This window comes from Lytechinus pictus, chromosome 7, assembly GCF_037042905.1.
Source record: "Lytechinus pictus isolate F3 Inbred chromosome 7, Lp3.0, whole genome shotgun sequence".
Lineage (NCBI taxonomy): Eukaryota > Metazoa > Echinodermata > Echinoidea > Temnopleuroida > Toxopneustidae > Lytechinus > Lytechinus pictus.
In genome coordinates, this window is record NC_087251.1 from 41,133,987 (window position 1) to 41,157,722 (window position 23,736).

At 34.6% G+C, this 23,736-nt stretch overlaps 1 protein-coding gene across 1 annotated transcript; it reads right to left on the minus strand.

Annotated features, from left to right (window-relative positions):
* Positions 1-352: 352 nt before the first annotated feature.
* On the minus strand, positions 353-22,356 carry LOC129264414 (seipin-like). The gene is made up of 8 exons (XM_054902293.2): positions 21,904-22,356; positions 20,646-20,730; positions 18,799-18,874; positions 12,759-12,826; positions 11,088-11,222; positions 8,622-8,719; positions 7,626-7,843; positions 353-3,727 (listed from the first exon to the last, which is right to left on the minus strand). The coding sequence occupies exons 1-8, from the start codon at positions 22,110-22,112 to the stop codon at positions 3,237-3,239; spliced, it is 1,380 nt and encodes a 459-aa protein (XP_054758268.2). The 5' UTR covers positions 22,113-22,356; the 3' UTR covers positions 353-3,236.
* Positions 22,357-23,736: the final 1,380 nt, after the last annotated feature.

Here is a 23,736-nt window from a genome sequence, read left to right on the forward strand (position 1 = left end):
AGGATCATACTACATAATGCCTAAAAACAGAATTATATACCGGTATATATCCTTGATAAAACAAACTCAACTCTCTATATAAAATTGATATTAAAAACCATTTGCACAATAGCCTATGAGAAAAAAAAATGTAGGCACTTGCTTATTATAACTCTCTTACTACATAACCTATTATTATACAACCAGGGGTGTGAGTGGTCACAAATAAAACGATCTGAAAAAAGCTGAAGAGTGTTGAAAAAATCTGAAATAGAAAGAGCTCCCATACTGTTTGTACAGAGGAAAGCCAAAAATAAGCTGAAAATCAAAACCAAAAAAATCTGAAATCAGATAAAAATCTGATCTCTCACACCCCTGTATACAACATATTTCACTATTTATTTGAAGGTGCCTGCACATATACAATTACTTGCTGTACTGATGTTGTAAAATGGAAAAAATAAGATGTATTATACAGGGGAAGTACACCTCAATGATATAGTTGATTTTAATAAAAGCAGAAAAATTACAGAAAAGTGAAAGTTGGATGAAAACCTGTAAAAGAATAATGATGGTTTTTCATCAAACCTTCTCTTATATTTTCTCAAATTTGTCTGCTTTTATTAAAACCAACTTGATGAACCCCCCCCCCCCTTTAAGTACTACATACCATCAGTAGTGAACATCACATAAAAAAATAAAAAAACTTGGAACAATGTCTATTTTATTGTATCAATCTTTGGTGTCGAATATGAACAATATGAACATATAATGCTCTGCTATCATCATGCTAACATCTGTGCACTGAGGGGTGTTGCAAGGAAATATATGTAATTAATTGCATATTTCTGGTGTTATTTTGCAATTAAATATAAGAAATTGATATTTACTTCTTGTTGGAAGAGGCAGACCAGCAATCAAATAAAAAAATTGCAATTAATTGCCAGACTTGTGATCAATTTTGAAGCTCAAAATTTGACTTGCAAAATGACTGAGTTTCCTGCAACGCCCCCATGAAGTATCCCTATAGAGTCTCCAGCTTACTGTTTTCTATGGGTGCATCGTGGTCTAGTGGTTCTGACTCTTGCCTTTGAAACAGAGGGTCGTGGGTTCGAATCCTAGCCATGGCGTGTTTTCCTCCAGCAAGAGATTTATCCACACTGTGCTGCACTCAACCCAGGTGAGGTGAATGGGTACCCGGGGCAGGAGTAATTCCTTGCATGCACTGAGCGCCGGTGATGGTAGCTCGAGCTAAAGCCGGGGTAATAATAGCAGCGCTTTGTATCCTCTGGCAAAAAGCACTTTATAAATCCAGCTATTATTATTATTCTAAATTGCAAATCTGATGTGCTGTGTTTTTTATGACATGTATAAAATGTATGATAAAGCAATTGTAAATATAGAGCACCTGTTGAACATAAAGTGTTCTTTCACATGGGTGTCTAATGAAGTGTATGGCACACTGGCGGATCCAGGGGGGGGGGGGGGGCAAAGCTGGCCCATGCCCCCCCCCCCTATAAGAAGCACAATTAAAATTTGTAATGTGAAAATGCCATTAAAAGAGAAATGTGCCCCCCCCCCCCTTGAAAGTGAGGACCATTGCTTGTCAAATTTTTTCGTGGCAAAATACCCTTAAGTTTTTGTTAAAAACCTTTTTTATTTTTGCTTGCAAATTTTTCCTCGTGGAAAATGCCCCCCCCCCCCCTTTTGGGAAATCCTGTCTCCGCCCCTGGTATGGCACAATAGTAAACGGACATAATAAACACTCTTAACATGATTGAGCCAAAGATTTTACACTAATGCATTATTGGATTTTGTTTTAGTTTCATGATTTTTTTTGTGCAAGTGCATTTGGTAATCAAATTGTGTTGGCATGTTTTCTATATTGCAGAGAAACCTAGGGACTTTGATTATGCTAGTTACACCATGAAGTTCATTTTTATTAAACAATACTAATAATAACAATGTCATTTTTATCCAGTGTAGCCTCTTCAGTTCTGAAAATGAGCGAGCCCTGCTTAACATATTATTACCCTGGCTTTAGCACGGCTACCCTAATCGAGCACTCAAGCATACGTGTACAACAAATTTCTTCCCACTGGGTACCCATTCACCTCACCTGGGTTGAGTGCAGCACAATGTGGGTAAATTTCTTGCTGAAGGAAAACACAAAATGACTTGGAATCGAACCCATGTCCCTCAGATTAAAACGAGTCATATCCACACGACCACGATGCCCCCATACCTAATTTAGAAACAATATGATGACTCGATTATATTAAGGATTCGACTTCAAATTTGTGTTTTATTGTAGGATGTCACCGTGTCTGCATTAGGCTTACAGGTGGTCAACATACAGTCATTCATTCTCAGAACTCACCCTTTCATTACAAAGCCGGTTTGACATCTTACTGTTTGTATGACTGCATTCTTCTACTTCTCTGTCATTGGTGCCGTCTTACAAAGAGATGTGATTGATCTGATCAACCACAACTATGGAAAGCCAGCAATCCCAACATCTAAAATGCATATGTGTCCGTTCAAAGTGTTTTTTTTTTTTAATTTATATTCATGTATGCACAATTGTAATGACAATTAAGTGTGTTCCTCAGTGTTTGTAAGGAGACAATATGCAAATTTCCTTTATGAAAAATTATGACATATGTGGATTACCATAGTTGCAGTAACAACTATTTGTAAGAAAGGGCCGGGATGCACAGATTATCACCTAGTTACCCAATGCAATCCTTCACTCTGTTTCTTCTACAGTGATATGGCAAGCACTGGGTACAACAGCTTATCAGAAATATATGTATTTTTTTATATAGGTATAAGCAATACTGTTCACAATAAAAGATGACTTAACCAAGTCTTCAATTCAATAAAGCATTACAGATAACTTGAAGGATTATTTGGAATGAAAACAAAACCTGATAACTGTGTATAGCACAACTGACTTAGGATGAATCTACAATACTGTTTTTTTCCACTGGCCAAACCCAATATCTGTACTTTAGAAAAAGCGCCATGAGATCCAAACACTCAAAGCACATCAAAATTGAATTCATCACTCATTACATTTCTTTTTAAGTTAAATGACAGCCATGTCATTTATTCATAAGCAAACAAAGTATTGGAACCAATTTAAAGCTGAAACACCGGTTTCAAACAGCTGTGATGGCACAGGCCAGTTCTTGAAGTGACCCCTGACTCATATCAGTAAAAAAATTGTTCTGCATATATAAATAATGAAACTGTTAAGATGACTTGTAACTACGTTTCCTGAGGATACCAGAGGTTGGTTGTGGACCGGCAACATTCTCTTTAACATCGGTGACTTCATCTTTATCCTCCTGCTCCTCACACCCTTCCTTTGAACAGTAGACCTCCTCCTTATCATCGTCCAATCCAGGGGGAGGATCCTCACTGGTGCTACTTGTTGTTGCATCTGAATACCCTGATAAACTGTCATCACCTTTGAGTGTTTCAACATTCTGCTCCCCTCCCTTCTGATTGGACTCGTCGCTACTGATCCCTGAGCTAGGTGCCTCCAGTTGAGCATTACCTTCGGTCAGGTCTCCGGGGGTTCTTGATGATCTCTTCCGGATGTTCCTCTGAGGGCTCTTTCCGGGGGACGATGGACGGGCAGAGGTTCCCGGTTGGCTGATAGATGGTGATGGACTGATCTGTGCCTGAGGATCTAATGGGTCTATGATGGTCACATGGGCTGGACGATTTCTGAACAATGCTGTTGATAAAAAATAAATTAATAAACAAAAATGTACTACCCATCCACTTCAATAAACATTCAATGAGCTGTTCTGTATGGTATATGCTAATTTACAGAGATAAAGATATGCATAAAATAACAAGAATGGGGTGTTATTGGCAACAGTGACAAGATAACTACTGAAATAGAGCCAATAGATCTATAAGCTGTTACTTCCGCATAAAACAGATATAATAACAATATTTAGTTCTTGTATGAAGGTGACCTGCCACTCCAAAACACACAATGATTTTCCCCAAAGTATTTGTAATGTTTTATGCATCAAGCTTGAAAAAGCACAATTTAACATTTAAGATAAACAATTTTTCCAAATTAACCAACAATAACCCACTCTGCTATTTCACAGAATGTATATGAAATTCAGTGAGAGATTCAACGAATATAAATTGAAGTTTATTTATTTATTATTTATTTATTTATTCATTTCGTTTTGTTAACCCAGGGTAACCCCATCAGTGGACTTAGCACTGTTTTTCTTGGGGGCCTTGCATACAAGTAACAAATACATACATATATTAAATACAAACAATGAAAAAGTATCAAACAAGGAAGAAAATATGTTCAAAGAGACAAGCAACCTGCAAGACATACACACAGACATACTGAAATACATGTGTGTATGTAGAACAGTTATGTAGTTTGGGGTTCACTCAAGCATAAGATGTGCACAATGTGCAATCTCAGTGAAACTTCCAAGCAGTCCAGAAAAAAATGGTTTCACAGACACTATTGATAAACTATTATTTTACTTTACAAATTCAAATTTTGGCAGAATGAGGATATTGAATAACTCTTTCAGATAATCCAATTTTCTCATTTTCACTTTTTGAAAGCAAGTTATTGTTTTGGATATCTTCCCTGGCGACTTGTTTGTTTTGAGGATGGCAGGTCGCATATTGCATACTAGGGCATTTTCACCACAGATGGACACAGAGGCAAAAAAATCAAGTTTATATTCATGTCAAATGCTTTATGGTTTTTAATAAAACAAGACCTGAAGTTTCTGAGACAAAAATTTTTCCGACTCTGGCAGCCATTTTTTATTTCAAAATGGCTGCCAAAGTATGGATACAAATTAGTGTTGAAAATAGTATATTGATACATATTTTGTTTTGACAGATTTTTAAAGAACAGGTTTGATCATGATGTTTTCGCCTGAGATTTAGCTTGCTATTATAACACTTTTTAAAATCCCACAGAAAGAAACACCAGTAATTCATTCATCTGATAAAAAAACATTGATAAAGTATGTGATATGGTATGTAATGTCAGTTACCGAAAACATGAACTTTTTTTCTTATTTCCTGGAAAAGAGGATATATTATATGAAACTTGGTAGATTTCCTCTCTAGGTAACACCCCTCCCTTCTGCACCAAAATTAAAGATTAAGAATTAACAATGAAGCCATAGGGTACCATTAAATATATGTAATGTCAGTTACCAAGTGGAAAATGTAATGTCAGTTACCGAGATGTAATGTCAGTTACCATGATAAAACGTTGGTTACCAATATTGAAATGCAAATATGTGGTCAATTTTAGGGTGAAGAAATATTGTATACTTGTTATTAAGTCTTTCACTTTAAAAGTCTCACAAGAAGGAGCTTGCTATTGACTTTTAAAAGGTATATTTCACAAGGAATACTATATGAAATTATGAAGGAAGTTGCATTCCCATCGTGCAAAAAAAAATTACTATGAAATTGTTTTGTACATGCACTTTAATACCAAGTACCTAATTGTTTGTATCAGACAATTTTTTGTTTGGTTTTCAGGGGGGGGGGTAGGGGGTACTTTTCCCAACCTATTGCCTAAATATGCAAAAAAAATTAAGCTTAACATTGTGATGAAGGGGATTTCCAGGGTCCCTTTTTTAGTTTCCAGGATTCTTTTGAGCATTGCCTCGCTAAAAGTAAATTCCTGGTTTTTATACAGGTGTGGATGTGTGATACAATTTTGTTTTTGGTTTACAAGTATAGATGAAAAGTGAAATTTGACAGTTCAGATCAATGTTGCATGGATCTACTAAAACTGTTTTTTTTTTTTTAATTTACAAATAGTTCAGTATCAGCTTAGAAGCTGGAGTTTATTTTTTGTTGACAGGTTAAAAAAGAAATTAGCAAAGAAAATGATTAAACAAATTATGAAGAGAATTGAAATCCGACAGATATGAACAAGCATTGCTTGGACTGACCAGAATAGAAATCAATAAAACTACATGGCTGCATGAGATTCGGGGGAGGGGTACGTGTAGCCTAGGGGAGGAGACCCTTATTCATTTTGCCTTTTTTGAGGGGAGGGGGAGGTTGGAGAAGGAAAAGGTTTAAAAAGTCAATATAAACTGATGAATATATATTATGGGTGTATAGTCAGAAAAATCCATGTGTACAGTCAATGCAATATTAAATTACTATAGGAAAACATGTAGCTGCTATGACCCCCCCCCCCCCCCCGAGTAAGTAAAACATACATTTCTTATCTTTTGATAATTAAAAATGTGAAATATTATGAAACTTTTATTATTTTAAAAAGCCTTACATATATTAAGTACCAAGAAAATTATGCCCCTGAAAATCATATAGCACTGGTAAATGTTAATATGTATTGTCAGTTACCGACAAGTAATGATAAAAATGTTCAAGAAAGGAATTAAGAAATTTTTTTTTTTTTTTCATTGAAATGTTCCTAGAAACTCGGGTATACTTCCACATCAAGCTCACTTTCATGTGAAGCCCTGCACAGAAGATACAATGCAATGATTCCACACATTTGACTTCCATGTGTTATCTCTATGGCAAATTAAGTGTAATGTCAGTTACCGTAATGTCAGTTACCAGCATGGTTGTGGAAAAATTATCATAGCCCCCAAAAGACAAAAACAAATTGTTTAATATTTTGACACATCTTAACCTAGTAACGGAGGTATATTTGCATATTCAAATTATTACTCTATCTACTCAGGGACATGAGATATTTCAATTTTAATGAACACCCTGAAATTGCATGTCTTTTTGCATAATGTCAGTTACCGACACATTTTTGCTTGCTGATGCGTAAAAAAATGTGGTTACTTAGGAAAACTTAGTATCAGAGTATACAGCAAGGTTCCCTTTATTAACTCTATCAAAAGCAAACTCCCATCATTTGTTGTTTTAGAGGTACACACAATGAAAGGTGTGAAAACATTGTGCCGTGTAATGTCAGTTACCGTGAAAATGCCCACAACGTTATATTTTAATGTCTCCATGTGCTTCCAAATGGACTCTTGGATATTACAAGCTAACAAATGATGAGATTTGACATTCAAACTTGTTAACGTTTATTTTAGATCGTCAGGAACTGATTTTTGGGTGAATAGTTTTTTTTTTAATTAATGAAGAATTCACCAGCTATTCTCCACTATCTATTTTTTTTTCAAAACACTTTAATAGCAGCGAATGCTTGCAAACTTGGCAAATTCAGATTTTGTCAGGGTTCAAAATAAGTTGTAAAAGGTAAAAAACGATTGCAAGGAATTTCACAAATAGTTTTCATTGTCGCAAGCAGTTTTTCTTGGCAAGGAAATTTCAATGCGAGCTTTTGCGAAACAGTCATGTGCATTTGCAGTTGGTTGTAGGACTGTTGCTGAAGTTCTCTTTTATTTATAAATAATAGCGCCAAATGATCATATCGCTCCTGTATAAAATCATCCTACAATGTACATTTGCAAACATATTTTTGTCAATTTTAAAGCAGTTTACAATAAAATTTGTTATCATTTGTAAGAGTTTGCAAAAAAAGTTGGCGAATCCATATTTGGCTACGTTCATTAGTATTCATAAGCCTTCCACCTGTAGACGCAATGACAATGACAAACCTGATCTTTCCTCTCCCATATTCTGTCTGGCCATCCTCCTTCTTTCTTCATAAGTAAGCACAGACGTGTTGGGTACTTCTCTCTCCTCTAGACTAGGCTCATCTATCAAGAACCCAACGCACTGCTGCCACATCATCATTGACAACACCGTCAGGAAACAGAAATTGGCGATGACACTGACTAAGGCTGAACTTACCGGCCAATAGAACATCAGGTACCTGGTAAACCACACATACAAAAGTCATCTAACAGTTGATTCTATCTAAAGGAACAAATGAAATGTCATAACTTCCTTATTTTACATCTTACTTTGATGAAATTTTCAGTGTTATGCTTTATCTGATTGTTTTCTTTTATCCAAATCAACTATTTGTTGGGGTGGACTTGTTCTTTTTAATAGAATTGTCTGAAAAAAGTTTCCTCATTGCTGTAGAGAATATTTTCTCTGCAAAAGAAGGTTGCAACTTTTGTCCAAACTCTGAAATAGAGCTTTTACTGAACCATCGAGCAGGTAAATATTTTATTTGAATGTTAGTTGAATATCACCATCAAAATATTACCTATTAAAAGATATATCACTGAGTCAGAAATTCATAATACACGGTATAATCAATATGAGCTGCGATTCCGTGAGAGCAGGGAAGTGGGAAATGAAAGTAAGGTTTTCATCATTGCTTGTCCATGAAAAGCAAGTATTTGGGTACCAACTTTAAAACGAAGTTCTGAGTTGGTTTCAAGCATACAGAGCAGCATTTGTAATCAATAAAGTCATAAACGTCAATATTTTGTTCATATTGTGTTACCATGATATATCATAAAACAGTTATTGAATATTCAATAATTTTAATATCGCATTATTTTGTAAATATCAAAATATCGCCCAGCACTACTGAACTGTCCTTAATAGTAACAAGGAGATGAGCAAAAAGCAATATGTTATAATCATAAAATTCTTCAGGAAATAAAACAAACAATTAAAAAAAAGGAAAATCTTACCGTAATCCTGTAAACTGTGCATGTACTTTGAGAACGACCGCATACAGTTCGATCTTTTTAGCTCTCACCTCAAGTCCAATTTTGATTGTTGGTTTGTACTGAATATCAATAGAAACAATATTACTGTATCATACAGAAAATATAAATCCTCAAGGGATCAAGTCTTAGTTTTATTGTTGGTTTGTACTGAATATCAACAGAAACAACAATGTTGTCAAGAACTTTTACAAATTATCAAGGGATCTAGTAATATATTTTGATTGCTGTTTGTACTGAATATCATAACAATGATAAATGAAAATAACATTATAGATTTAATAATAATAATAATAAACATGAACTTCATAGTGCAAATAACATTGATATCCTGACATCTTTCACACATCTCTGTAACATCTTACTACTCACAGATTAATAGAGTACACAAACTATTCACCAAAGTATATACTCTACTGCATTATTCAAGACTTCTAAAATGCTTGTTATTCAATGTGTTTTTAGTTTTGATTTGAAGTTGTTTACCGAAGGTGTTTTCCTGATTTCCAGTGGTAAGCTATTCCTGAGATTCGGAGCTACACAAAAAAATGTTCAATCACCTAGTGTACATATATCTCCTATTTGGAAAGATAGGATCTGTAATTTCAAGCATGCAATCTGTTGGAGCAAGTTGCAAGTTTGTTGACTAGTTTTATAACTTACACGTACATGTAACAACTCTGTGACAAAAGCTTGACCAATAAAGTACTTTTTATACAATTTGTAAGATTTTTGAAGGTTATATCCTGGGCCCCGCAACACAAAGGTTAGTGATTAATTGCTAAATTAAAGGGATGGTCCAGGCTGGGAATATTTATATGTCAATAAATAGAGTAAAATTCACAGAGCAAAATGCTGAAAATTTGATCAAAATCGGATAACAAATAACAAAGTTATTGAATTTTAAAGATTTGCATTATTCCGGTGAAACAGTTCTAGGCATGTCTTTATGAATATTCATTAGGTGGGCTGATGTCATATCCCCACTTGTTCTTTTGTATTTTATTATATGAAATTAGCTTTATTCAAAATTTTTTTACCAAGAACTAAAACAATTGGACTGACAACTGATTAATTGCATTAGTTATTTATTGCCGCAACTTATATTATCATAATGAAGACACATCATTTACACATACATGTATGAAAAAATGAAACATTTATAATTTCATGTAATAACATAAGAAAAAGGAAAGTGGAGATGTGGCATCATCAGCCCACCAAATGAATATTCATGACGATGTGCATATAATTGTTTTCATAAAATATTGATAAACTGTAAAATTCAATATCTTCGTTATTTGTTATCCGATTTTGATGAAATTTTCAGCATTTTGCTCTGTGAATTTTACTCTATTTATTTAGATATAAATATTTTCAGCCTGGACCATCCCTTTAAATGGCCTATCAAGATAATTGTTGCATGCGCATTTAGCTCAGTAGACTGCATTATCAAGGAGGCGCGATAGCTCAGTCGGTAGAGCGGGGGACTCGTATTCCGGTGACCCGGGTTCGACCCGGGTTCGATTCCCACTTGGTGCGCTAGTGCCCTTTGGTAAGGCATTAATCCTCAGTACCAGGTCCTTCGGAGGGGACCTTAAGCCATCGGTCCTCTGGTTGCTTGCTTACAAGCATTCATGCTTTCTTAGCAATCAGGTAAAAAAATCACCACCACCAGGGACCAATCAGAATTGCTCTTTCAAAGTAGCGATTAATCGCTAACCTTTGTGTGACGGGGCCCAGGCATATTGGTAAACCAATTGAAGTTCCTCAATATTGGCATTAACCATATAAAGAACATACATAATTACAATTTATCAAAGGAAAATCCTCCCATTGCCAATCAAACCAAGACACATGCATGCGATGTCACGCATGAACAACTCTCCCCTATGGACACACTGAAAATATACCCCCAGACATCTCTATTTTTTATCATTCTTGTGATAATACAAACTCTTTGTCCATATATATTATACTGTGCTGCTATAAACAGAAAACAACAGAAAGATATACTACATAATAGTGATGATTTTAGTGAAATATATGATTTGTCCACATGGAAGTTGTTTGTTTGTAAAATGATACATCTTGGTCACATTGCCAAATGGAGGATGTCCTTTTAGTCATCTCAACATTCAAATGATCATAAAATTTCTTATCATTCAATATCATTTATTCCATTCTTCTCAAACTTCCATTGACCTGCTGATTTGATTTTTATGTTTTATAAAATGAGGGAACTTGTATATAATAGTTTTTACACTGTGAACAATATCACTATCGCTTTTTTTTTTTACAGATATGTCTTTCTGAGGCTTCTTTGTGATATAAACCGACATTGATTTGATAAAATGCTTCTTTATTAAAAAAAAGATATAAGTACCACTTCCTTATTGTTCACAACTGAATATATATTTCTGTACTTACAGCATTGTCAATAAAATCATCCATAAGGCTGACTTGTAGATTCTGTTTTTCTTCTGCATATCCAGTTAAATAGAATGGTGCAAGACACACAACATTGATCATTTTGAGGAAAGGGGAACGGTACCTTATCATGGCCTGTAAAACAAAGAAAAGTCTGGATTAAAAACTTGAACTTGAAGGATTTGTTCAATGTAGTTTGCTAAAACCCATAGTACAGATCTAATGCAATGCAACAAGTATCATGCAAACCTCTGTCAATTTTAACTGTAGGAAATTGACTAGCAACCATTGCTCATAATTGGGTAAATTTGTGGACAGGAATGTTTGCACTACTACAATGAACATTTAAAAGATAAAATCAATTTTAATTGTACATGTATATGAGCAGAACATTACAGGAAGAGACGTAATTATGTACCGGTATACATGTATCTATCAGGTAATCACTTAATTTACACTTCAATTTTAGTTCTTACGTCATGAAAATGTAAACATTGTTACAACAGTCAATTTGCATGAAATTAACTGAAGTTTTGAACCATCAATAAAAAAATATAAATTATATCCTCATCAGAATTCTAGTTTTATTTACATGTAGTTCTTACATCATGAAAATGTAGACATTATTACAATGTTCAGTCAATTTGCATACATTAAACTGAAGATTTGAACCATCAATAAAAAAGATAAACATTCTCTTCGGAATTCTAGTTTAATATGTGAATTAATACTCTTGGACAGTTCTTCATTGCAAGAATCTCCAATACACAGGGCCTGACCTTTACTTTTTTTTTAGGGAGCCAGCCGGGCTCCTCAACCACTTTTTTAGGGAGCCCGCAAGGGGTTCAGGGAGCCCAAGTTTATCACATTTTTTTTTGGTCATAACAATGGTCAGTATTAAAACACACCAACAAAATTCCTTGTTTTTATAATCATCGATACCAGGTGTACTATTATTAAGTAAATGTGAGGATTAACTGAACTGAAGAATTAATCTTACAGCAATTGACTTTTGTGAAGCCCTTTTGTTACAGTAACAGTCTAACATTGGACTTCAGGTTTTATCAGAATGAGATATAGCACTGGATAAGTCACTCTTCCTTGCTTCGTCTGTTCAAATTTATATTCATTCAATCGTCAATATTGCTCAACAGATTGAGCAAGCAATAATTAATATAATTTGCAGAGAGGAAAATAAATGACAAAAACTATTGAAAATGCGTTTAACCACTAGGAATACACTTTTCTTTCAGAACTTTCCCAAAATATGATATTTTCATCCTTTGCTCAATCTGTTTCATTGCATATTCAATTTCCACTAAAATGGACATTCATCTCATCCATTATTTCAGAACTGACATCTTTGTTTACATTAAACTCAGCCACAGGCACTAGGAATGCCCAAGGGGCTCATACAATGACCCTCCCCCCCATGGACATACCATTGTAACCAAGCAACACAGGCTCAATGTTGACAGTTATGAGGTCACTCACTGTTTTTATGAATGAACTTTCTTGGCTGATACTAGAAAAACTTAAGGAGCAAGCCGGGCTTTTTGATTTACTTTCTAAGGAGCCCGCCAAGGTTTTAGGGAGCCAATTGCCACCGGGCTCCCGCTAAAGTCGAGCCCTGAATTACACCACATTTCATCTGAGCACTCCAACACTTACTGGTCTCGACGACTTTGACGTAATTTCATCGGATTTTGAAAAAGTTTCAATCTTGACCATGAAGACTCCTGTAAATATGTGTAAGGGAAAAAATGTACTCTATTCAAGATAAAATCAAATGTGAAAACAACAAGGAACAACGTGTGAATAAAACTCAAATAAAGATCTTTGCTCGAGGCCCACACTCTTGCATCTGATTTATTTGTAGCCTTCACATTTAATAAAGTTATACATTTAGGCCTAAATGTAATACTAGTTTCATCATTCAGTGCTGCCAAACTCTCTGCCAAAAATCTTATTTTCAGAAAGAAAAATTCCATCTATCATCACCTGTCTTTTACTTTTGAAGACATTGAGATGATTTTCCCATGGCTGTGATATGGCTGCTGGAAGCTTGGAAAACCATGGACCTACATGTACATGAAGGGTTCTTCCACTCTGTATGCTTTAAAATGCACTTCATGTGTTGGGATGTATTTTCTTTATAATTATACAAGTATTAAGAAGCTTCAAATATTAAGAACATCAATGAATATGACCATTTACTTTTGAAATTAGGATGAGAATAAATTTTCATATTAAAGTTGTTGACCTGAAATGGCTTTTCCCCTTGTTAATGACTTTACTCAGAGAAAATATCTGATACTTGATACTCCTTAATACACACAAGCGAAGCATGAAATAAGAAAACAATATATATTGCTTTTCAAAAAAAGAAGGGAAAAAAATAGTATACCTACTGTGTCAGTGGCGGACCGTGACCCGGAGAAGACAATTGATTGGAGGGGCACTGTATTTTTTGTGAACAATGCTGTGCCCCTCCAATGCTTTGTCTGTCACCTCCGGGTCACGGTCCGCCACTGTACTGAGTATTAGCTAAACCTGAAAAATTCATAACCTCAAATTACCTTTGATGTACGGTATAAAAAAGTTTGATTTCGACTTGGTAATATTTAATGCATTTTATCATTTTCATGTCATTTGTCATATTCAATTTTATTTTACACATGTTAAATAAATCCTATTCCATGTAAATCCTTTTGAAATACTCAATGAACTAAGTATAATGTAAATTTTTATCTGAGGTAATTAATCTTGAGTGACCTTTAACTTTGACCAAGTATTTTATTGACAAATATTTACCGTGTTTACATGTGCATCGGCTCGCGGTTCAGAACCAAAAGCCGATGCAGAATCGGCTTTTGGTTTATCTTGCACCACGTTTACACGCTGTCACAGCTCGCGGTGCAGAATCGGCTCGTGTGGCAAAAACCTGAAATGATCCGCGCACCAACAATATACGTCATAATAAAGACAACACTGGATCCGTGCGCTTTGAAGTACGTCACAACGGTATTTAGTAAATGAAATGCGCGCTAATTGCCGATGCAGAATCGGCTTTCTGTTTACACGTAGAAAAGAGCCGATTCTGCATCGGCTCGCGGTTCTGAACCTACTACTTTGGTGGTGCAAAATTGCCGATTCTACACTGAGAGCCGATGCAAGTTAATCGCGTTTAAACAAAAAAGCCGATTCTGTATCGGCTCGCGGTTCTGAACCACGAGCCGATGCAGCATGTAAACACGGTAATTGTAATGTTCAACTGTTGTCAATTAGCACAAAAAAATACAAACTACGGCAAAATCATACTGATTGGCAGTTCTCCTTTTCATCTGTTATTTTTTGTTACAATCACAATGCAATCATGGGCTAAACAGGCTTGAAAGGCCTAAATTAAATGGTCCTGGCAATATCTTAAAATAAAAATCACCCGTATAGTTATTGAAATACAGAGAAATATTTGATTTTGATAGAAATTTAGACCCATCTACAGTAAAATCAATGAAAAATATCAAGAAAATGTTCAAATCTTTGTTCTCATTCATAAGTTCTAAGACCATTCAAATCTATTTATATTGTTAATCAGCTACATGTATAACATGAAACAAGTCTCAGTTTTTGCAAGTTTGCATAATACATGTACAAGGATAATTATTTGCACTTTGAATAGTAGAATACACTGTACCCTTGAAGGGAGATTATTCAATCTAATCAATTGTCTTGAATTAGGCAATCATTAATGTACCTGTAAGAGGAAACCTACAAGTACATGTAGATACTGGCTTTCAAAGTGCCTTTCAGAACCATGAAACATGTATGTAAAATCATAAAACAAAAATTGCCTTGTTTCAGTACATTTAGGGTATTTTCGACGATACCAATGGATTTATCAGGCTTCAGGCTAGTAAACATATAACATAAATAGGCACCAGAATCAGCTAAATAAGGCCTCCAATATTTAAGGAAAAAAAATTAGGACTGTTTGCATTCTCGACAGACGATAACTCAGCATCTTTAGGCCACACCCCCTCAACATAGTTTTTCTGGTCACACTGACCCATTTTTCACCAGATTTTCTTTAAAATGATGTCATCGATCAGGACAACAAGCACATTCAAATGAGATATGGAAACTTGATTCTGAATTCTGATGTATACATGTATGTCACCCATTTATAAGTTCCAACCTCTACTTTTAGAATTAGCATTTTATGGCTTTACTTTAATGCAGGCAAAACATTTTTTCTCGGTCTCCTTTTCATAACCTACGGCCACAATCTGCAACATTCAACAAGCTTTAAAGGGGTGGTCCGGGCTGAAAATATTTATATCTAAATTAATAGAGTAAAATTCACAAAGTAAAATGCTGAAAATTTCATCAAAATTGGATAACAAATAACAAAGTTATTGAATTTTAAAGTTTATCAATATTTTGTGATAACAGTTACATGCACATCGTCATGAATATTCATTAGGTGGGCTAATGATGTCACACGCCCACTTTCCTTTTTCTTATATTATCACATGAAACCATAAATGTTTCATTTTTTCATACATGTGTAAATGATGTGTCTCCATTATGATGAAATAAGTTGCGGCAATAAATAACGCACTTAATCACTTTTCAATCCAATTGTTTTAGTTCTTGGTAGAAAAATTTTGAATAAACCTAATTTCATATAATAAAATACAAAAGAACAAGAGGGGATATAACATCATCAGCCCACCTAATGAATATTCACAAAGACATGCCTAGAACTGTTTCACTGGAATAATGCAAATCTTTAAAATTCCATAACTTTGTTATTTGTTATCCAATTTGGATCAAATTTTCAGCATTTTGTGACTGTTACTCTATTTATTGATATATTTCCAGCCTGGACATTCCCTTTAACATTGCAGTGAATGAGGATTTTCCAGGGCTCCACACACCATGCCCCTGTGTAATTCTTCCCCTGAACTAATGGATTAAACATGAGAATAGGCCTACTGTGCTGTGTATGAACTAAGATTGGGAGAATGAAAAATATGTTCATGTTGACCAGGGGCCCCCGTCTTACAAGGAGTTGCGAGTGATCCGATCAATCGCAACTATGGAAAGCCAGCAAAGTCGACATATGAAATGCATGTTTGTTCAAGAATTCTAGATACGAAAGTATACCCATAAAGTCATTGATTTCTTGACTATTTGGTGTGTATTCCTTTGTTTACAAAGGACATTTTGCAAATTTCCTGTAGAAAAAATTATGACACTGATGGATTTCCATAGAGTTACGATTGATTGGATCAATCGTAACTCTTTGTAAGATGGGGCCCTGGATTAGAATCATCAAACCACCTTATGTTGCCATGATCTGTAAAGTCATTTACAGTTCCTGCCCATTTGCCAGGAAACAGTGTATAACAGACCATCTGCCTGTGGTGATTGCTGGTAAAGCAGTTGGCTATCAATAAAACATAAAGGCTATGCTGCTGAGTGAGCTCAACTTGAAATTTCCCCTGTATTAAGACTGCAACAAGCTTGATATTTCAGGATGTTTATCTCATTTTCATTATTAACTTGATGGTAATTCTAAAAGATTAACAATAAAAGGGGGGGGGGAATATTAATGTCCCAATGCAGCATTTAAAATTCCCTGATAATTATTTGAACCCATTCCCAGTTTCGCATGTTTTCTAAGTTGTTGCAGTGAATTACATACATATATGTACATGTATTTTTAGTATAAAAACTGTACTGCAGTCAAAGAGGCTACACTAAAACACCACCATAACCAGTCATTCAATGGATGTTGTTTTTGCAACAAACAGAGTCTGACTGAACCGTGCTTTCGACTTTTGGGTCGATCAAAATTCCCTGATTTTTCCCTCATTTCAGGCATTTTCCCCTTATTTGAGGTATTTTTTCTTTATCGGTTCCCTGATTTTCCCTGACTGGAAAAAAGTAGAATAATTTTCCCTGGTGGGCTGGGAACCCTGCAATGTTGTCCAAAATGAGTTCATTATTTTTTTTATCATATTCATTTATTTTCAGATTTTGGTTTTATAGCCATTTGTAGTCAGAATATTGTGCAGGTATAAATACCCTCAACTTTATAATAATTATAATTATTTGATGTTATCATGAAAATATAGCCCCCCCCAAAAAAAAAAAAAAATGTGTGTATGTGTATATATATACATTGGCAGCGAAAGCCAAAAAATTTAACAAGCACAGGAAAAAAAAAAAAAAGGTTATCATAAATATCAACCAAAATTTTAGGGGGGACCAACAAAAAAATTTTGACAAGCAAAAAAAAAACAAAAATAAGGTTATCAACTAAAAATTTAGGGGGATTATCCCCCCACCTCAAATCTAGGGGGGACAGGTCCCCCCCGCCTATGTATATATGTATAAATCAAGCTACTGTACAGTACAAACTCAAAGTCACCTTCACACAACCTGAATTGTACAAGTTTATCAATACCCAAATAAACACTATGAGAGATTATATTGTATGCAAATAATGACTCATGCAATTTTATATCAAATAAAGAATAAAAAGTGTGTAAACATTATCTAGAATGCATGCACTGGAAAGTGTCATGGACGAGGGACTTAGAAATACTTTTAAACTCATCTTGAAAATATCTTCATCTTGGTTTAGGTTTTTGATGTTGATAAAGCTCATTGACCCTCAATGACCTTTCTTTGACCTTGGTCATGTGACTTGAAACTCTGAAATGACCAGTGACAGTTGATTGCCCTTACATGTATGTCCAAGTTTTATGAAATAGGTTATTACGCCTTCATCATTATGAAAATTTGTTAATCTTGTTGATGCCATTGGAACCATCACCGATGGAAAAATGGCGCCTTTGTCTCACTTCTGCTATGCAGGTGAGACAAAACTATTGGCATACATGTACATGTAGCTGTTCAGAAACTAAATTGATAAATTCCCTCTTTCAATTCAGTACAATACATGTATGTGACCTTATTAATTTGGTTAATTATTGTTATCATTGGTTTTCTTTCCAGAATATAATGCTGGTAGAGAAAAAAATACAAAAAAGGCCTACTGAAAATAGGAATACAAGTTGTATACAATTTAACATTTTTTTCATACCAAAGAATTTCAGAATCAATTCTGGAGGTAAAGTGGCCCGTAACACAAAGCTTAGCAATGATCATAGAACATTTTTCTATGATTGATTCCATTGACTACAATGTACAATCAATCGTGAAAATCAAGCGTATGATTAATTGCTAACCTTTGTGTTACGGGCCCCTGGTATTGTACATGTACACATGAGTGGCAAAAAATATGTAAAATGGTTAGTCTAAAGACATGATATGTACATGTACATTATTATTCATTTACTTATGGAAAAATGGCAAAAACAAGGAAAAGGGCATGTTTGAGGGAATATAATTTTATCCATGTCTAGGGTATTATATTGGTCTGGACTAAGCCGTAGTCTGGACTCCCGTTTATCGAGTTTACATATGTATGTCTGGTGGACTTGTTTGGTGGATAAAATGGAAAAATATACATTAATAAAATTAATATAAAAAAATAAAATTATGAGATTTTGGATGTTTTCAAAAATATGTGATCGCTCATGCGTACAACAAGTCAGTGCATGTACATGTACATGTAGTTGAGTGCCCCCTTCCCCCATTTATCACCTCTTATCATCTATCATTGTCAACTCACCTAGGTCCTCATTGACTGGAGACTGAGGCATATCCATATCCAATAACATATGATACCTCTGTCCTGGCATGAATAACTGTAATAGATATGAAAATATGATGTCATCACTTTAAAATTCATCTAACTTCAGGAGGGGTGTCTGAGAAATGTTGTCCACAGGGGTGGCTCCAAGGTATTCCAATATGGAAACCTACATGTAAAAGTGAGGCCATTTCTCATTAATTTAGGGCATTTATTAGGGTATTATATGGCTATCCCATTTTGATTTCTGACTTCTGCACATAAAATTAATGCAAAGATTCATTTAGTCAAGAAGCAGAATAAAACTGTTTATTTACCTAAAACGGGTACCTAGAATTAGATCTACAATGTATGACCTGTCTATTAACACCCTTCTTTCTTTTGTTCCCCTTCTCCCTTATTTTCCCCCCATTTTTTATCAATTATTGTATCATTTTTTTTTTAGGGCTACTCATCAAGTCATATATTCTCAAATCATTGTCATCATGCAATTATCATTTTATGGAATTATTAATTTATATATCTTCCAGTAATTTACCTAATCATTGCACAATTTTATGTATATCATTTGGATGGGTAGCTGAACATGATTGGTCAAACCAAAAATGTGAGAAAAAATTATAAATTTTGTTTAAAATGTAATGAAACCTACAAATGAATAGAAGTCAAATTTAATTTATGCCTGCAAGGACCTTCATACACACTGATTTTATCATGGCAATAGTAATGTTCAGGAAGAATATATATTGTGAGCAATATTTTTGACACAATTTGCTCAAAGTCAAACATTCACTTCCAAATAATTCTTGTAATATATAAAGCCTTCATTGTCAAAACAAATACTTCAAGAAATGGTAATGAGCTCACATTAATGACTAACCATTTGTTTGAAGTGTATGTGCTACACATGGATATGATTTGTCCAGTATTTAGCAAAATAACATCTTTGATGGACTTTCCCAAAACCTTCACCAATCTTTCAATCAATTTTTGAAATTTGAAAATTCTTGGTAGAAGTTTTGTATCCCCTACTTAGTGCTATCATATAGAGCACAAAGAATTGATCAACAAAACGAGAAGTTTTTTTTTTCTTCATTTGTGCATGAATTTCACATCAATTAGTTAAATCATTTTTCTAGTCAAAATTTCTGAATTCCGAGTACATGTTGATTGGTAAACACTATGTACATGTAGCTCTACCCCCAAAAAAAATCATTTAACAAATAAAGAAGCATTTTTTTTTAGGGGGGGGGGGGGGACTTAAAAAACTGCTTTAACTAGCATATATATTCAATGAGTTTTAAAATTCTGTGGGATATAGGTTTGAATCCCAAACAGTGCTTTCATAATGAAATTGGACATTAAACGGCAGAGAGGCATTTTCAAATTGTGGACAAATGACAGACAACATGTAACTTTATATCTCATCTGGCCCACCAGGCCAATGAGCTTAAAAGGATTTACATTTATTGTTATATTTTCAGAATGATGTTTTTCTATTATGGGGACAAAAATCAATATGCTTTTTCTTACTGCCACTCACTAACCACGGACAAAGGTGCTTAATACATGTGGGATGATAATAAAATGAATCAGAGAGTTGACCTATCACATGTTATAATCTACTTAAAAAATTACCATTTTGAGATTTATCATAGCCAGATATCTTATTCCTGGTCCAATTTCTGTCAAACTTTCACACAAGCTCATGTTTTTCTTATTTTCCTCCTTTCACACAAATCAATTTCTTAATACCATGGTTGGATTTTTCTTTAGCTGTAATTGTAAAGCATTAGATTGCATTCTCATACAATGTGTGTACTCACCCTCTCTTGGACGGGATGATTTACAAGACTGATGTTTGTCTGAGGGAAAGGGCATGCCACACTTCCATCAAAACGATCACATAAACTGTTTAAAAAAATCAGAAGGCAATATGACATTTGAGAAAAGATGGAGTAATGCGTCTGGTAGCCAGTGCTGATCCTGAATTGCTGACTATGAAAACAACTACACAATAAAATAATAATTTGGTAAAGAGAGAGAAAAAGTGAAAAAAAAATTGATATTTATTAAATCTTAAGTTTGTTTGACCTCAAGTGGCCTTTAACCTTGACTTCAAAATTCATCATTTCATGTCACGTGTGACAAACAGTCACTAAAACTAAAGACACTAGACCTAGATCTAGTTTTAATTAGTCCTAATGATGAAATGTGATTGAATAGTTTCCAAAATATTTGAACAAAATATCAATTATAATCCAAATTAATTGATCTGAATCTGAAATGACCTTTGGCTTGACCAAGTACCGGGTAAAGAATTAACTTTATTGCAAGTTCCCCCAAGTCTGCGCAGTCCCCCTTGTCTGCGCACACGCGTATCTGTGCGATTCTATTAAAAGAAGATACGCAACGAGCACGAACTTTAAACATGCAATACATAGACAGGTATTCATAAAAAAATCTGACTCAAAATGGTGGAAAAATAATGAATTTAGGGCATTTCATGTGACGGCCTCAAAATGCAGCCTTTCATATCAAAATCCCCGATTCGTGTGCAAAGTGAATGAGTGCGCAGACATGGAGTATCATTTTTTTTTTCAATCTGAAAATGACTGCCCGAGGTTTTTCAAGAAAATCCTATATTTTCTTTCATTTTTTAATGAGAAATTTGGTACACTTACTCTTACTAATATAAGGAACATTATTAACTGAAAGATTTTGTGAAATAAGAAGAAATTCATGTTAAATCTTAACTCAAATTGTTAGGTGCGCAGACTTGGGGCCCACCATCATACTCATTTGTTTTTTTATCTGTTAAACCATTAGCATTACACTATTAACACAATAATGACCAATTAATCTCCAAATAATGTTGAAAATGAAAAATCTTAAATTCCTAAATTTTGGTTATTATTTTTCAAAGTTGGGACCAATTTATTGACTGCAAAAAGGCAAAGTTACCATTGACCTTACTTTATAAACCTGAAATTTGGGGCACCGGGCGGGGTCGACTAAGCACCCCCTCCCCCGGGCCCCCTGTAACCGACCCCCTTCACCTTCAGTTTAATGAGCCATACTTACCCAAAATCAAAGTAAACTGGTTTCGTGTGCAATTCCGTCGGCATATAAGCATAATAAAATGTCCCATACATGAAGAATGCAAGCCATAGCTGAAAAGTTGTTAGAACGGTGAGCAGCACGACCTTCACCGCGGTGTTCCGGGCCCAAATCACCCAGTGAGACGATAAACTCTTTGCCCGTCTCAAAGCTCGTCGAACGGAAGCGACCATTTTTGTTTTAACCACAGACACAGTCCAGCTACAAACTTGCAGTCAGCTTTGTTGCAATAATGATCGACAGTACCTTGGTCTGAACCTTTGTCAAAAAGTTGTTTGTTAAATTCACGTTAGCCAGGAAAGACTCAACAAGTATAAACGGCCAACATTCACAGCCACAGCTGACCCGAGTCGCATCATCAGCAAATATCATCAGCAGCCGAAAATTGTTGGTTCATGAAACAAAAGATGGCGCTGTAACATTTCGTTTGTAGTGAGCCGATCACAAGTAAATAAACATCTAACTTATATTTAGTTAGTTTGGCCTATTGTATTTTACAATTATAATCCAGAGATCTGACATATTTAACAAAAAGCACGAATAAGCAACTGTGGATATTTCATATATCAATACTGTATACTGTATCTATCAATTTTTGTTCCTTGTAGAATAGATCTTACAATAGAAAGGATGAGATAATTTCAGCAATTGGCCAAATATTTTGACAATAATGGGCAATTCTGTAAAATAATCGACTTTTTTATATGTCCTACCCCCATTTTCTTTCAAGTCTTACTTCAATTCATAAACTGACCAAGTCATGGTCCTTTGAAAACATTACAGACTATCAAAAGAACAAGAAATCAGAGAGAGAAAATGTCATGTAGGTGAAGGTCCCACATATAGGGGGTCAAATGTACATATTTTATGGAATTCATTTGCCCCAATGTATTGGTATATTTATTGTATGCATCGATTGTTTTGTAGAAATTTTGAATTAACTAAACTAAATGAATCATTTTTTTCTTTATTTCATGGATCAAAACTGCTTTGTTGAAGAGGAGGGGGCAGACCTATGAATGGTAATGCATTCACTTTTACTGTGATTTTTATAAAATGTTGGTGCACGTGATCAATACTATTTTCTAATATGAAACTTTATAGTTTTATCAATATTATTCCAGACAAAATCTTATGACTAATCAATTGTACGGTATTTTGAAGATTTACCCTACCTTTCTCTCAAACTTCTCAGCCAGCCTCTCAAGTTTTTCTTGATGAGTTAGTTCTTCTCGGAGTGCATCCTCCCTCTTGTGCTCTGCTTCAAGTTCTTCTGAAATTTTGGCCCATTTTTTCTTCCGAGTTTGTGCTGTGCCCACCCCACCCCACCCCCCATTGTTACTCCACTAATAGCAACAGCACATGGACAACAGATTAAGGAACAGCCTTTATTCTGTATATGCCATTTGCATTCAGTTTCTTTTATTTATATTATTTGAATTTTATACTTGTGTTATGCATATGACCAATCTTGGATATCTACTAGAAATTAAGGGTCTTATCAAGGTTTTATGGAAAAAAAATTAGGATTTATTGTCAAAACCCCTCAAAACTATCTGTCGTGGTTCTCTAACATCAATTTGGACTAATATCATAGGATTTTTTTTTCACCCAACTGCTTTTTGTCAAATTTTGGGAAAATTGAGTAAAATAGTGATTTCCCAAATTTGTCTGAAAAATGCCACGATAACACATTCCTTTTGGTTATCAAAGGTTTTCTAGCATCAATTTGAATTGATTTACAAAAAAATAAAGATCACAGATGGTCAATTTTTTTTCTTTCGCTTCCTGTCAAAT

Bases quoted from the DNA above. Each gene is read 5' to 3' on its own strand.
- LOC129264414 (XM_054902293.2), bottom strand. From the start codon at position 22,112: ATGGTCGCTTCCGTTCGACGAGCTTTGAGACGGGCAAAGAGTTTATCG. The intron at 11,223-12,758 runs GTAAGTGTTGGA...TTTGTTTTACAG, and splicing joins CGTCAAAGTCGTCGAGACCA to GCCATGATAAGGTACCGTTC. The intron at 7,844-8,621 runs GTAAGATTTTCC...GTGGTTTACCAG, and splicing joins GCACAGTTTACAGGATTACG to GTACCTGATGTTCTATTGGC.